At 41.9% G+C, this 15,695-nt stretch overlaps 2 protein-coding genes across 5 annotated transcripts in view; one reads left to right on the top strand and one right to left on the bottom strand.

The window, feature by feature from the left end:
• The window catches only part of LOC137547496 (uncharacterized), a 56,882-nt gene extending 54,264 nt beyond the window's left edge, over nucleotides 1–2,618 (bottom strand). Inside the window, exon 1 of the mRNA XM_068271091.1 lies at nucleotides 2,408–2,618. Coding sequence (XP_068127192.1) covers nucleotides 2,408–2,471 — 64 coding nt within the window. The 5' untranslated portion in view covers nucleotides 2,472–2,618. The remainder of the gene's footprint in view (nucleotides 1–2,407) is intronic.
• The window catches only part of PDZK1 (PDZ domain containing 1), a 108,882-nt gene that overhangs the window by 60,557 nt on the left and 32,630 nt on the right, over nucleotides 1–15,695 (top strand). The window contains exon 1 of one of the 4 annotated variants that reach the window (XM_068270747.1): nucleotides 2,544–2,564. The exons of 1 other annotated variant lie outside the window; for it this stretch is intronic. The gene's annotated coding sequence lies outside the window, so the exon portion shown is untranslated. Of the gene's footprint in view, nucleotides 1–2,543; nucleotides 2,565–9,191; nucleotides 9,278–9,687; nucleotides 9,760–15,695 lie in introns of those variants that run through there. 2 more of the 4 variants (XM_068270745.1, XM_068270746.1) reach the window with 2 other exon arrangements.

The following is a 15,695-nucleotide window of genomic DNA, read 5'->3' as shown; positions in this document are numbered from 1 at the left end:
AACCTCGGCACTCCAGCTGTGACATAACTACAAATCCCATCATGCCTCTGCCTCCCTCAGTTATGTTTAGAGCTGTAAGAGTATTGCAATGCCTCATGGGACTTGTAGTTCCACCATAGCTGGAGTGCCAAGGTCAGCCATCACTGCCCTATAGTATTTGAGAAAATTGATTTTAAAGTTTCAAAGGAAAATAGTATACATGTAAATGCGGTAAATGACAGTTAATGTATTTACCAAATTTACATTGTATACTTTTTTCCTTTGAAACTTTAAAATCGATTTTCTCAAAAACTATAAGGTCTTTTTGAAAAAAAAAATGTTCCCCTGTTCCCACTGTTTTACTTAACATATCCTGAAAATTTGGTGTTTCTAACAAGGAAGGGGGCTTTGCTATTAACCACTAAAGTCGGCGGGTTTTGGCGGTTTTTAATCATGAATACCTTTTTCATTTGAAACTTTAAAATCATTTCTCTCAAAAACGATTAGGTCTTTTTGAAAAAAAAAATATGTTTAAGTTGTAGCCACTGATCACCTTTATAATCCATGCAATTTTGGTGATTGTAGCATGTATGGGGTCTTTCCTATTAATGTTAAAGTCAAATACATGTAATCACGGCTAAAATCCGAGTCGAATCCAGAGCTCCGATTCAAATCCAGATCACGATCACGGCATATCCGGATTTCGATTCTGCCGTGGCCGGATTTGCTCAAATATGTGATTGAAGGTTATCCGAGCAACACTGTGGCTAACAGTATTAGAGGCAAATGATTAGCAGGACTGCCAGGCAATGTGCATGGTTTAAAAGGAAATACTGTACATATGCCAGTCTCTGTATCCCTCTCACATATGCAATTACATTTTCCACCTGATTTTTCTCCCAGGTAATATTTTCAAAACTTGTAAACAAAATTACTTTTAAGCCACCCCAAGCAAAAAAATGTGCAAAATAGTTTTTATAGTAGTTTTTCATCTACTTTTTGGTACTTGTTCAGTTGCAGAGCGCTGAAAAGTTATTTTAAATAAAAGATGAAAAATTATCTCCTAGGAGAAACCTCAGGAGAAAAAGTGACTTGCATACGGGCCCAAGTGTGCTTTAACCAATTGAGAGGCCTGTCACTCTTAAAGGGAACTTCAGCCTAAACAAACATACTGTCATTAAGTTACATTAAGTATGTTAATTAAAATAGATAGGTAATATAATCTCTTACCCACACTGTTTTAAAAGAACAGGCAAAGGTTTGTGATTTCATAATGGCAGCCATCTTTTTGGTTGAAAGGAGGTGACAGGGAGCATGAGACACAGTTCCAACTGTCCTGTGTCCTGATCACCCCTCCCAGTTGCTAGGCAACGTGAATAACAACATAGGAAATCCCATCATGCTCTGCACAGCATCAGGGGAAAAAAGCCCAGACTTTTTTTCTTTGATGGGTGGAGCTTAGCTAAAAATGCAGCTAAAAATGATGCTTTGGTAAGAAAAACAAAGTTCTGATGCTGTGAAACTGTTAAAGAAACACCAAGCCTTTTCAGTTCTGCTGAGTAGATTTTTAGCCCGGAGGTTCACTTTAAATATTCACTAGATCTCTTCTATGAATCGTCCGTACCCCCCAAATATTCTCCAGAACTATGGACCCCGCTCACTGATGCAAACCTGAGATAAATTAGAGACAAGCATTGAGGCTCAGTTCCCCCTTGTGCCAGTGCCAGACCAGGCTATATGGGGGAACGCGGTCGCCTGCCCGGGATTATCTAGGACTGCACAGAAGTGTGGTCTGCTTACTGCGACGGATGTGAGACGGATCGCACGGATTCGTTGCAGCTTGACAAGTGTGAATGGCTCCTATTTGAAGGGCACATTCACAGCCCTCATTGGCTATTGCCCATGGCAACTGCTAGAAGGGGAGGGTACAGGACACATTCACAGCCCTCATTGGCTATTGCCCATGGCAACTGCTAGAAGGGGAGGGTACAGGACACATTCACAGCCCTCATTGGCTATTGCCCATGGCAACTGCTAGAAGGGGAGGGTACAGGACACATTCACAGCCCTCATTGGCTATTGCCCACTGCAACTGCTGAAAGGGGAGGGCAAAGGACACATTCACGGCCCTTGTTGGCTATTGCCGGCGGGAACTGCTGGAAGGGGAGGGTGAAAGACACATCCGCAGTCCTCATTGGCTATTGCCTGCGGGGAATGTGGGAAGGGAGGGGCCACGGGCACATTCACCACCCTCAGTGGCCGGCTCTGCACTGTACTGTCGACACAATGGGCTCCCCTGCCTTACTAAAATAATCACAAATATGAACATCACAACAACTACTCCTACTGCTGCGCCTACTGGTACAATGCATGCATGCTTATATCACAGAATGTCAGCAAAAGTGAATGCTTAAAGCCTTTTACTTACCAACTTCTTCAACAAACTGGACAGCACCAAATATGACAAGGACGCTCGCACAGGCCTTCCACATCTCTCCACAGGACTGCACAAGACAGGTTTACCGTAAAGGAAATATTAGAAGATGGATAAGAAGGGTGTGACAGATTCTGGTTATTCTGCGATGGTCAGTACAGTATTAAGCACAGTCTCGCACTATAGTAGCTACTTCCTGTCTGGGTGTGTGGGAGAAGTGTGAAGTTACTCTGAATGGTAAAACACAACCACCCACAAAAGATCAGACCAAAACACCATTCCTCGATCCTTTTAGAGACACTTAGGACATGTACACATGCACAGAACCTAGTAAACCAGAGACAAAAGCTTTCGCAAAACTCATACACACCTGGGGCTTCCTCCAGCCCCCTCCAGCCTGATCTCTCCCTCGGCACGGTGCTCCACCTACTGGATCTTCGGTACGAGGTCCCGGTAACTTGGCCAGTCGGGGCTTACTGCGCATGCCCGACCCTGCCATGCATGCCCGACCCGCCACACTCCCGTCGCCGGGAGCTTTCTGCACGCAGAATAAGCAATTGTATTCATTATTCATTCGTCATTTTCACTACAGTACCTCTTTAAATCAATAGCTGCTTGGGAATTGCACTTAGTCCGTATAAGTTTGAATTTTATGTTTGTAATTTTTACTGCAGTTTTAAAATGCACGGTATTCTGCTTACAGTATTTCTGTGCATTTCTTATATGTAAACACTGTGCCACAACCAAAAAATGTGCATGTTCATGCAAAATTACATGCAGGAAAAACGGTCGGAAACGCAGAATGCAGAGCACTGCAAAATGCCAGAAATGCCCAGGAAATCAGACTGCCAAGTGTGCTCCCAGCCTTAGACCGGTTTCACATATGCAACCAGCGGTTTCATTGAGGTTTGATAGGATGATCGCATCGCACCACAAAAAACAAGCTTTGTAGATACCTGCATTAATGAGCGTTAACGTGAACCTCCAGACTAAAAATCTACTCAGCAGCACTGAAAAGGCTTGGATGTTTCTTTAACAGTTTCACAGCATCAGAACTTTGTTTTTCTTACCCAAGCCTCATTTTTAGATGCACGGAAGCTAAGCTCCGTCCCATCAAAAAATTTGCCCAGGCAGTTTTCCCCTGATGCTGTGCAAAGCATGATCGGATTTCTGATGTTGTTGTTCTCGTTGCCTAGCAGCTGGGAGGAGTGATCAGGAAACAGAACAGTTGGACCTGTGTCTCTTGCTCCCTGTCACCTCCTTTTAACCAAAAAGATGGCTGCCCTCATGAAATCACAAACATTTGCCTGTTCTTTTAAAACAGGGTGGGTAAGAGATTATATTACCTATCTATTCTAATTAACATAACTAATAGTTTGTTTGTTTAGGCTGCAGTTCCTCTTTAATGTAATTCTTGGCAGCAAAACATACCATGAATGAGGCTCTCTACTGCTCAGTTCCTGTGGCGGAAATACGTATTGCAAGCAATTTTGCCAATACAGAGTCAGATTACATTGGCATTCGTGTCCATGCATGCATACCACAATGCTAACGTGAAGCAGTTTAAAATATCTGTGGGACCATTGACTTACAAGACTGCCGGTCAACGTGCGTTAGCGCAGATGCTGTCCCATAACACGCTGTTGACCTAGCGTCAGATCTGATACTTCTGGCACATTCGATATGAAATGTCCCATAGACTTTCCTTGCTTTATCGTCACCCTCCGTTAAAGCGGACCTGAACTCAGAACTTCCTCTCTGCTCTAAAAGATCAGCAACAGCATAATAACCTTTAAAGAAAAAACATTTCTTTGTTACAGCTGATACAAATCCTGCAATAAATCTGCAGTGTTTCTACTTCCTGCTTTCATGGAAGCAGACATAGGGTTAACATCCTGTGCTTTCAAATGAGCTTATCTGCCGTGGCAGTCATGTGACACAGGGGAGAGATCAAATCTCTTGTGATCAGGCACAGATGAGGGGGAATTAGACAGGCTAAAATCTCAAAATACATACAGGGTGCGTTTCTCTATGTTTTCCTTCTGTCCTGTGCAAGAATTCAGGTCCACTTTAAAAATGGGTAACACAACACAATGAAAACCTGCTACTAGTGTGAACTGGGCCATTAGACTTGAAAAAGTTGCTCTATGAGGAAGACCTGATTCATATGTTTCCTGCCCCTAGGCCAGATTTCTTGTTCCTCCTCTTGCATATGCAACAACCACCCTCTCCTTTCATGTGCAGCCCCTTTTCCAGTAACATAACCCCCAAAAAGACAAACAATGACAAGAAAACCTCTACATTGCAAAAACTAGAACCATTACAGAATTACAGAATATATATGGTGATTATATACATCAATGGACAGTGCCTGGAGTCGGCGGGTATAAACCAGGAGAGATGGTGACATACTAGATATGCAAAATGACTATTCTGGATGACTACAAAGTCAAATGCAAATATTTGTCGCTGGGTTTGAAAATAATCAAGTATCAGCAGCTGGCAGAACACGATCAGGAGCAGCAGGGAGACACCTTCTGGTGATCAGGAGAACTACATGCAGTAAAGTTCTGAAACACAGCATCACCAGCAGGTAAATAAAGGAACTGAAGCCTTCCACCATTGTTTGCTAGACCTGAACTCAGTACTTTCTCACTGCTCTAAAAAACAGCAACAGCATAATAACCTTTAAAGAATAAAAAACATTTCTTTGTTACAGCTGATAGAAATCCTGCAATAAATATGCAGTGTGTCTACTTCCTGCTTTCATGGAAGCAAGCATATTGTTAACATCCTGTGTTTACAGATTAGCTGCTCTACCATGGCATAGGAGATTCCTGGGCTGACACAGATGAGATATCAAATTAGATATTTAGATATTAGATAGTTTATTAGACAGGCTAAACTCTCTAAATACATACAGGGTGCATTTCTCTGTTTTCCTTCTGTTCTGTGCAAGAGTTCAGGTCCACTTTAAACTCCTCAAAACAAGTATATAAGCAGCAGTTAGTGTAAAACTGCAGTGAAGATAGCAGGGAAATTCTGTTCCAATCGCCACATGATGATAGAGTAAACATTTGGGTTACGGCCATAGTACAGTACATTGATAGGCTGGTTATGATATGGCTGTAATTACAGTCCTAAAGGTCAGGAATCTTTATCTACACACAGTGACTCACCATTTTAGGATCAAGTCCCCATTTATTTATCAGCTATGAGTGATGCTTTTACAGGAAATTCGTATATCTGTCCAACAAAAAAAGGACCAAAACAAACAATATTTTTCATACTACTGAGTGGGAGAGATTTGGCAGAGGGGCCAGTAAGTGTAAAATCAATTGGTTTAAAAATAATAAAAGTGGTAGGGTAGGTGGTGGACTTCCCTCACCACAGATGACTCGACAGAAATCGATAAGACAATAATCATTTTATTACTCCAAAAATGGGGGGTGGGGTTTACAACACGTTTCACGGGTCCACAGCCTGCTTCATCAGCAAAAAATTATTGGGAGCAAGCTAAAAACTAACAAATACAGTATCTAAGCACAACATCCCTATCCACATGTAAACAAACTATTCAGCATATGAATAATGATGAAGATGATGATGATGATGATGATGATGATGATGATGATGATGATGATGATGATGACTCTTGGTGTAAAACACACAGGTAATTATGGTACCTGGCAAGGTACCTGCTCACAAAACTTGTACACAGGTGTCACGTGCCATAATATATATAAAGCAGAAGTGCCGGACTTTACATGCCTGATGTGCATCTCAACATTTCAAAATTTTAATAATAAGATTGTCCTCTTGTACAGCAGGAGACATTGGCAGCGCTTCCAAACAGAGACTGCACCCGAATTGACTACCTGCAATAGATGTGCAGAGCTCCACAATGTGGACAAAATTACACAACTTGCATTCAAAAAAGGTACAGCAAAGTATGCATGAATGCAAGTTGTGTAATTTTGTCCACAGTGTGGAGCTCTGCATTTCTATTGCAGGTAGTCAATTCGGGTGCAGCCTCTGTTTGGAATGCTGCCAATGTCTCCTGCTGTACAAAACTCATGTAAGTATACCTATGGCTAGCTGTATCCATGTGGTTCAATTTGCATTCAAATTTTAGATTAGCGACTAGTACATAATTTGCATCTGATTTGCATTCAAGGCACGTATTTAGCCCCTGTGGGGCTCTGCATTGCCTCTGTTGGTTTACATTTCAGATGAAGACTATGAGCGCTGTCATTTGTTTGATGTCTGTTTGAAGATTGTCCTCTTGTTGTCTCCACTAGAGTGGGAGAGAGTTTAGCTACAGTGACATTTTATTTAACTATTGCTCAGACCAATCTTTCTGGGAGTATTCTGAGAGCAATCTTTGTACAGACACGTTGCTCGACAGCCTGTTGTGTTCTACAGAGAGGAGAGGAGGGAGGATGATAGAGAGGTAGGAGAACAATAGAGGTTAGTTACTAAAGACCTAAAGTGACAGATCACTAAGGATGTCATTGGTGTTGGGGACACCTGTATTCACACTAGATTAATAATAATAAAAAAAAGTTTCAACAACAATCACCAGGCAAAAAATCTAAGCTGTGCACCTCACTTGAAAAAAAATCAGTCAATGTTTTATTTGTATCTTATCTTATCTGTCTGGGACCACCAAGGTTAGGACCACTCATCACACAAATTGTAAAATTAAAAATACAGGTAAACACATAGAAATAAGATGTACATTTCTTCCAGAGTAAAATAAGCCATACATTATTTTTCTCCTATGTTGCTGTCACTTACAGTAGGTAGTAGAAATCTCACAGAACCGACAGGTTTTGGACTAGCCCAACTCCTCAGGGTGGATTCTCAGGACGTTCTTTATTCTCCAAAGCACTTAGTGAATGGCAGTTGCACCATCCAACTGCCAAAAAAGTGTACAGTGGGCAGGGAGGATGGGCAGCATCTTTGTATAAATCCTTTTCAGGGAGTATCGTTATAAAGAATAAAGGCCATGCTGAGAATCCCCCATAAAGAGATGGACTAGTCCAAAACCTGTCAGATTTCTACTAGCTACTGTAAGTGACAGCAACATAGGAGCAAAGTAATTTATGGCTCATTTTACTCTGGAAGAAATGTACTTCTTATTTGTATGTAATTAAACGTGTTGTACATTTTACAATTTTTCATGACAGTGGTCCTATAATGTTGGGTCTATCACAGGAAAAGGATCCGCAGACCAGACTTGGCTTGATGAAAAAATGTCTGTTCTTTATTAGAAAATTCCACATGCCAAAAAAAATGGTGCAATAAAATCACAGGATCAACTAACGCATGTCGGGCCTACAATCTGCCCTTAATCTTAACCTGAAGCAGATTGTAGGCCCGACTGGCTCTCTAGATCCTGCACCGACTGGTATGTGATATTATGGGGGTAGAGCGTTTATGAACTGGTTTCTGCCTAATGTTGGGTCTATACACTGAAGTCACACAAATTATTTCTTGACAGGGATGTAAAGTATAATTATCACTGTAATTAACCTCCTGAGCGGTATGCCCGACACTGTGTCAGGCATGCCGCTCTAGAGGATTTAATAGCCTCTGAGTGCTCCAGTGTAAAAACTATTAGAGTAAATGTGATCTGTACATATTAGCTAGCAGTAGGCTAGCTAGAATAAGTGGCCGAACCCCCCCCCCCCCCCCCCCGATTGCTAAGAATCCCCCCGATCAGTCCGCTTATACATCACCCAGCCAGGATCCAGCGATCACCGCAGCCTCCACAGCCAGCTCCGGGTCTCACTATGGAGAAAATCGGGTCTGCGCATGACGTTGGTGTACCAGCCTCCCCATAGAGAGAACGGAGCTGGCTGGGAGGCTGCGGCGATCACTGGATCCTGGCTGGGTGATGTATAAGCGGACTGATCGGGGGGATTCTGAGCAATCGGGGGGGGGGGGGGGGGGCACCTATTCTAGCTAGCCTAGTGCTAGCTAATATGTACGGATCGCATTTACTCTAATACTTTTACACTGGGGCACTTTGAGGTTTCAAAACCTCCTGAGCAGCGTAACGCTCAGGAGGTTAAAAGGATCACTATTGTAAAAAATTGTACAATTTAAGATACATATATATAAAATGTAGATTTCTCCCAGAGTAGAGTCAAAGGCATTATTAATTACTTTTTTCTTTTGTCACTGTAACTTACAGTAGGTAGTGAAAATATGACAGATCTGAAAGGTTTTGGACTAGTCTATCTCCTCATGCGGGATTCTCAAGTATTTGTTTACTTACAAAAGCACTTACTGAATGACAGTTGGTCAGTCCAACTGCCAAAACAGTGTGCAAGTGAGTAGGGAGGCCGGTCAGAATCTTTTTATAGATCTTTTCCAAGGGATGCTTTTGTATAGAATAAAAGTAACATTAAGAATCTCCCATGAGGAGATGGAGCAGTCCAAAATCTGTCAGATCTGTCATCTTTTTACTTCCTACTGTAAGTGACAGCAGCATAGAAGAAAAAAAAGTAATTTATAGTACATTTTACTCTGGGAGAAATGCACTTGTTATATGTATGCAATTTAAATTTCACACTATTCCACGATAGAGGTTCTTTAATAATTCACTGAAGCAGCAGTTACCTATCAGCATAAAAATCCTAGTGACATACCCTGAAACAAACAACAAAAATGCAGAGCGGTTTAATCCACAGGACATATAATTTGCAGTTTATCCACCAGGCTAGAGTTAAATAGATCATCTTTTAATTCAACCTTTGGCCAACCAAAGTCCAGATGACTGTTGCCAGCCCAAGGTAAGACTCCTCTCGGTGTGTCTGTGAGAGAAGGCTCAGCCGTCCTCCTGTCATCTCAAAGGTGAGTCTCGTTTTCTGCAAAAAAAATGACACATTTTCCCACTTTTTAGGAGGGGAGCTCATACAGTAGGCAAGACATTAAGCCGGTGCTTGGGGTATGCATATTATCCGACAGGAGAATTCTCAGGTTGCAGCTGCGTGACACGGAACAAAGTCTAATCGCGGTGCTTCACATCTCAAATATTGTGTAAGAGGGTCGAGCATTTGTCATTAGTGTCCTTTGTTGACCTTTTCTCCCAAAAAATAGTTCACAAAAATGTCTAATGCTTTGTCAGTAGAGTTTGGGAGGTGCCTGATTTGTTTATGCTCTCAAAAAAAAATGTTCTTGTCAAAATTTGCAAAATCAAAATGCTTTGAAGTCAGGTGGGATGAGTGTTTGTTTTGGGTTTGTTTTTTTAAGAGGGGGGAGAGCAAAGTAGAGGACTCACATGGGTGAATAAAATACATGCTTAGTGAGTAACTCCAAGTTATGGAACCGTGAAGGTGAGTGTAGATTTTTTTTATAAGGGGGGGGGGGGGGATCAGTGGAGGGAGGGAGGCAATTTGATTAAGAGAATAAATACTGGAATAGTGTTCTGAATTGATGTTGGCTAGTTTGCACAGAAACCCTACAGATTGCATTGTGTATGTCCACGCTTAAAATGACTAAAAATAGACATCAAATAATATGACTGATTCATGATTAGATTGATGTGACACTATAAAATGTATAAGCTAAAGGCTCACGATACACTAGTGGTGTTGGATATGTGCCCGGCTTTAGGGGCATAAAGTACCCTGACCAGACTCCCCCTTTTACCTGAGACACATCCCAGGTTCAGGGGTCCCCTGTCCCAGGCTGCAATGTGTCCCAGGTTATGTCCCACTTTTGGCCGCCAGGTGTCCCAGCCGCAGGACTCTGTGGCCGCATGAGGTAATGTTTGGCTTATTTACCATTTGCAGAGTCGGAGTAATCATTTTCTGCTGCATTTCAGGTGTCAGAGGTAACAGTAGTTGCATTTGATTTGTCGGAGGTAACGGTTATTGCAATTCATGTGTCGGAGGTAACGGTTATTGCAATTCATGTGTCAGAGGTAACGGTTGCTGCAGTTATTATTTGATGGTCATAGAGACTGCATTTGCTACTTTGGGGTTATTATTGCAGCATTTAGCATTTTGGGGGCTCATAATTATTAAATGGTATGCTAATACTGTAGCATCAGCATCTTCTGCAGATTTCGCACACAATCTAATCCCACCATAGTCATAGTCTAATGTCCTACAATATTATTATGTATTTATATACCACTGGCATCTAACGCAGCACTTTACAGAGAATGTAATCATGTCCTTGGCGGAGCTAACAATCTAATCCCAGCTTTAGTCAAAGTCTAATGTTCCGCCATATCATTATTATGTATTTATGTAGCACTTGCATCTTCTGAAGCACTTTTCAGAGTACATAGTCATGTTAGACTGACATCCATGATGCAAATCTCCCATTTCACTACATCATTGTGGGAACACTGCTTTCTTATGCATTTGGGGAACATTGCCTAATTACCTTTAGGGCCACTTTGTATATCAGTGTTTTGGGAGGAAACTCTGGCCCACTGCCTCAGAGTTACATTACAGTTTGCTCCGCCCACACCATGTCATGGACATGACCATTTTTCCACCACGGTCATGGACACACACATTTTTCCACCACGGTCATGGACACACACATTTTTCCACCACGGTCATGGACACACACATTTTTCCACCACGGTCATGGACACACACATTTTTCCACCACGGTCATGGACACGCCCATTTCCCATCCCAGGCTGAGCCTAGAAAAATCTGGTCACTGTAAATAAAGAGATGATTTGCATATTCAGATGTGATGCATCATGGGAAACCGTACTTGCTCACTTACAGCTGAACTATTGCAAATATCTTCTGTTTTAAGAAGGCAAAACTATATTCAGTGTATTTTGATATGAGGATAGACCTGAATCTACAGACCCCCCAGAGAAAACACAAACAGTCATGTCTCCAGGGGGGTTTATATTACCTACTATGCACTAAGTTCGCATTCACTCTTATTAAAAATCACATCAGTATTGCAATTTTGCAAAACGCGATTGACACACATACAGTGATAGTCAATGCAGAATTTCAGCACTGTTTAAAAATTCAGAAATGGCTTTTGCATTTTCTTATGCAGGAAAATAACTTACAGTACATCTTGCAGCATAAATTTGCACATCGCGTCCGTTTTCTCCTTGGTAATCGTTAGCTGCTGTAGCAAAATGCACACATTTAAACGCAGATGAATGCTCATAGCATCTGGAAAATTTGCATTGAAAAAAAAGTTTGCGTTTTCCCCACTGACAAGTGTGAACCCTGGCTAAGGCCCCGTTCACACTTGCGTTTTGGCAAATAAACGGACCGGATCCTGATCCGGATCCGGTCCGTTTGTATCAGGCATGCATCAGGCTGCCATCCGGATCCGTGGGCAAAAAGTAGCGAAATTTGAAAAAAAAAATGTTGGGGTCAGCAGAAGGTGCACCTGGTGCACGTGTACAATCAGGTTCCTCCGCTGTAGGCCTCACCTCCACCTCCGACATTCTGCCAAACAGCTCCAGCACGTCTGTCACTGCTGCTCCTCTCCAGACATGCTTGGCCCATGTGTCCCCATCCGAAATGGCCACTTGGATACGCATAGGAAGTGGGGTAGAACGTCAGGTTTTTGTAGGCAGTGTGTTCTGTGCCTTCCGTTCCCCATTGGTTTCTGTGTTCCTGATGGTGCTGTCAGGCTCAGGTCCGGCTCCGGTCCGGGTGCGTGGGCCGGAGATCCGGACCCAAAAAATAGCGCATGTTGGAAAAGAGGCCGGAGTCCGGATCCGATCCGGCTCCGTACTGTACGGAACGGACACGTGTGAACGTCCGCATAGACTTTACATTGCTATGCGGAACGTACGTTCCGTTTGTACAGTATGCGGTCCGGATCAGATCCTGAAAATCCGGATAGCGAACGCTAATGTGAACCGGGCCTAAGGATACTGGAGGTCTTGAAAAGCACAATTTTATAGACATTAATATTATTATTATTACTATTATTATTAGGGAAATTCCATTTTCATCACAAAAATTGCTATAAACATATATCAGACCTGCACAAATAGTTTTATATGTGAGGGTCAATACTGTAAAAGTATAGTTTTAAGTTACATTGTAGCCAGCTGAATTTCCAAAAGTGTCTATACAGTCAGATTGCACTGTTTTTACCAGCTTGGAACCTGTACTCTGCCTGCAGTACAGCCAGCCCAGAACTTGCAATCCTGCTGCCTGTGTCATTAGTAGGATGGTCAATAAGATACTAATAATTACAATTCAGCAAATAGTATGATAATTATGATAAGATATATCAGCTCGCTCCTGCACTTGCTGTATACATTTGCATAAAAAAATGCATAAACTCAGAATTGGTAGCATCTCATGACTGGTCGGTAGCTACACGGTGTTAATTATTTTCAAGACCTGTACTTAGGGCTCATACACACATGCAATATAGATTGGCCAACCGTTGACCAGTTTTACCACCTCCATGTAGTATGAGGGCCAACAGATATTGAATACTATGAGCAGTGTACTATGATTGTGTAGGTTAGCTCTCATACTACATGGTGGTAGTAAAAAATTGGTTAGTCATTGGCCAATCAAAACTGGATGTGTGTACCAGGCTAAATTCAGTCATTGGCAGCAGCAGACTTTCATTGGCAGCAGCAGACTTTCATTGGCAGCAGCAGACTTTGACACACCCATCTGAGGCCTGGAACCCAGTAAAAAAATCTCAAAAAGTTAAATAGCATTTTGTAAGCAATTCTATGAGTGTTTTCCGGTGATTTTGGTAGCGATTTTAACAAGTGTAAGCTTTTTGTCAACAATTGTGATAACGATAACTGTTTAGCGATTTTAATTCTGATTGGTCCTTTCAAATTATCAGTAATTTAAAATCGCACACAAATCGCTGTGTGTAGCGATTCATGAGTGTTTTGCCAGCGCTTCAATACTTTACATTGGAGCACAAACACTCCCAAAATGCCGCATGTCCTGTGATTGCGATTTTGCTAATCGCAATCGCTACTGTGGAATTTGTGTTTAAGGAAACACTGTGGAGTGTTTAGGGAAATCGCTAGCGATTTAAAGCGCTCCCTAAACGCTCAATACAGTGCTCTAGTGGGTTCTAGGCCTGAAAGTGTTTGCTGGGAACCATGTGGCGATATTTAGTATACCCATCCAAAAAAAAAAAAATCTAAGCAAGTTGAAATAATTCTTCCATTCACCCTAGCAATTTGCAAACAGAAATGGTGTTTCAATATCTTGAAATGATATGCTTCATATTTATATAACAAACAAAAAAAAGATACAGCAGGATAAACAATCTAAACTATTTTACAATATTAAGAACAATAACAATAACATTTCTGTAGCGCTAAACTGTTTTACAATAACATTTATGTAGTGCTTTTCTCCCATAGGACTCAAAGAGCTTAGGCTCTCTCAGATTAAAGAGAAACTCCAACCTAGAATTGAACTTTATCCCAATCAGTAGCTGATACCCCCTTTTACATGAGAAATAGAATGCTTTTCACAAACAGACCATCAGGGGGCGCTGTATGACTGATTTTGTGCTGAAACCCCTCCCACAAGAAGCTCTGACAACCGCGGTACTCTGGGCAAACTGCCACAATGTAACAATGTTCACAGACAGGAATTAGCTGTTTACAGCTGTCTCTAACAGCCAAAACAGCTAGGAGCAGCTACATAACCTGCCCACAGTAAAAATGTCACCATGTAATAAATGTCAGGATGTAAGTCGGGGAGAGGAAAGATTTTACAATGAGCAAACCTGACTAAATCATTTATACATAATTATGGTAAAAAATGAAGCATTTTTTTTACTACATTATTTTCACTGGAGTTCCTGTTTAAGTATTTGGTAGTAGGATAAAGTATTACCACAATAAAATTATATTTCTGCAAATTCCAAACTGAACAGGTGGGTTTTCAGTCTGGGTTTAAACACGTCCAGAGATGGAGCTGTCCTGATCTGTTGAGGAAAGGAGTGCCATAACTTAGGAGCAGCATGACAGAAGGGTCTGGGGCCAAAAGTGTTCAGGTGGACTCTGGGTATGACTAGATTATTAGAACCTGTGGATCTTAGATTGCAGGGATTGCTACGCAGCTGTAACATTTCTTTCATGTATCCAGGGCCCAGATTATGAAGTGATTTAAATGTCAGTAGGCCGATCTTGAATAGGATCCTCCACTTTATAAGTAGCCAGTGAAGGGAGTGCAGGACTGGTGTTATGTGGCAGTGACGGGGTTGGTTGGTTAACAGTCTGGCAGCAGTATTCTGTATCAGCTGTAGGTGGTACAAGTTCTTTTTTGAAAGGCTGGTGTAGAGAGCATTACATTAGTCCAGTCGGGAGGTAATGAAGGCAGGAACTAAGGTTGGTAGATCTTCTGAGGGGATGAGGTGCTTGATTTTTGCACTGATGATTTTATTGTGCTTTTTTATTTTTTGAAACGTCTTCTTATTTATAAAGTGGTGATGATCAGGAGTAGATGAACATTATTACTGATCTTCTATCCTCACTGTTTGACCTCTGTTTGACAGCAGCTATTTATAAAGCAGATTAAAAAAGTATTTTCATTGTTAGACCTGCTGCACTGACTTATTAAACCTGAAGGTGGCACTGTCCGTACAGCATAAAAGGATCATAGTGAAATGAGGCCCCAGGTAAATACCAACAACTTTGCGCTCATCCTGGATGGTCACCTGGCTTTTTTTGTAAAATTAATTGGGAGCTGGTGTCAACCAGGTCCCTAGTCTCTCTGCAGGCCCTAGGCACCTTTTAGGTTTGCTTTGTGGATGGTTTGGCTCTGCTGTGCATTTGCCAATAACTTTATCGCTGCCTATCACACCTAAATGATCTGTATCTTTGTTTTTTTTGTTGGTTTTTTTTACCAATGATTAGGCTTTTTGTGGGTGATACTTATTTTCAGTAACTACCTTTCTTCCTATGCATTTTTAAAGCAAAAATAAGGGAACAAATACTCTATCTCTCAAATTTAATCTCCTATAGTCTTATTTAAGGCTGGTTTCACACCAGGACGTTGCGTTTTAGGGGACGTTATGGTCGCATAACGTGCCCCTAACACAATGCCTGGTGCTCCCTGCTTTGGATGTCAGAGTGAGCCGCGTTGCGCAGCTCACTCTGGCGTCCGTGATGCCGTGATGAGCACTCTTGGACGCATGCGGCATCACGTGGTCCCGCCGGCCAATCGCCACACAGAGCGGCCGTTCCAAGAAGTAAACACTGCACGTCACTGAGTGCAGTGAATATTAGCCATGTGCCTGGCCGCTCTCCGCTCCTCCCCAACAT

The sequence above is a fragment of the Hyperolius riggenbachi genome, chromosome 2 (assembly GCF_040937935.1).
Source record: "Hyperolius riggenbachi isolate aHypRig1 chromosome 2, aHypRig1.pri, whole genome shotgun sequence".
Taxonomy (NCBI): Eukaryota; Metazoa; Chordata; class Amphibia; order Anura; family Hyperoliidae; genus Hyperolius; species Hyperolius riggenbachi.
This window is presented reverse-complemented; position numbering and strand designations above follow the sequence as displayed.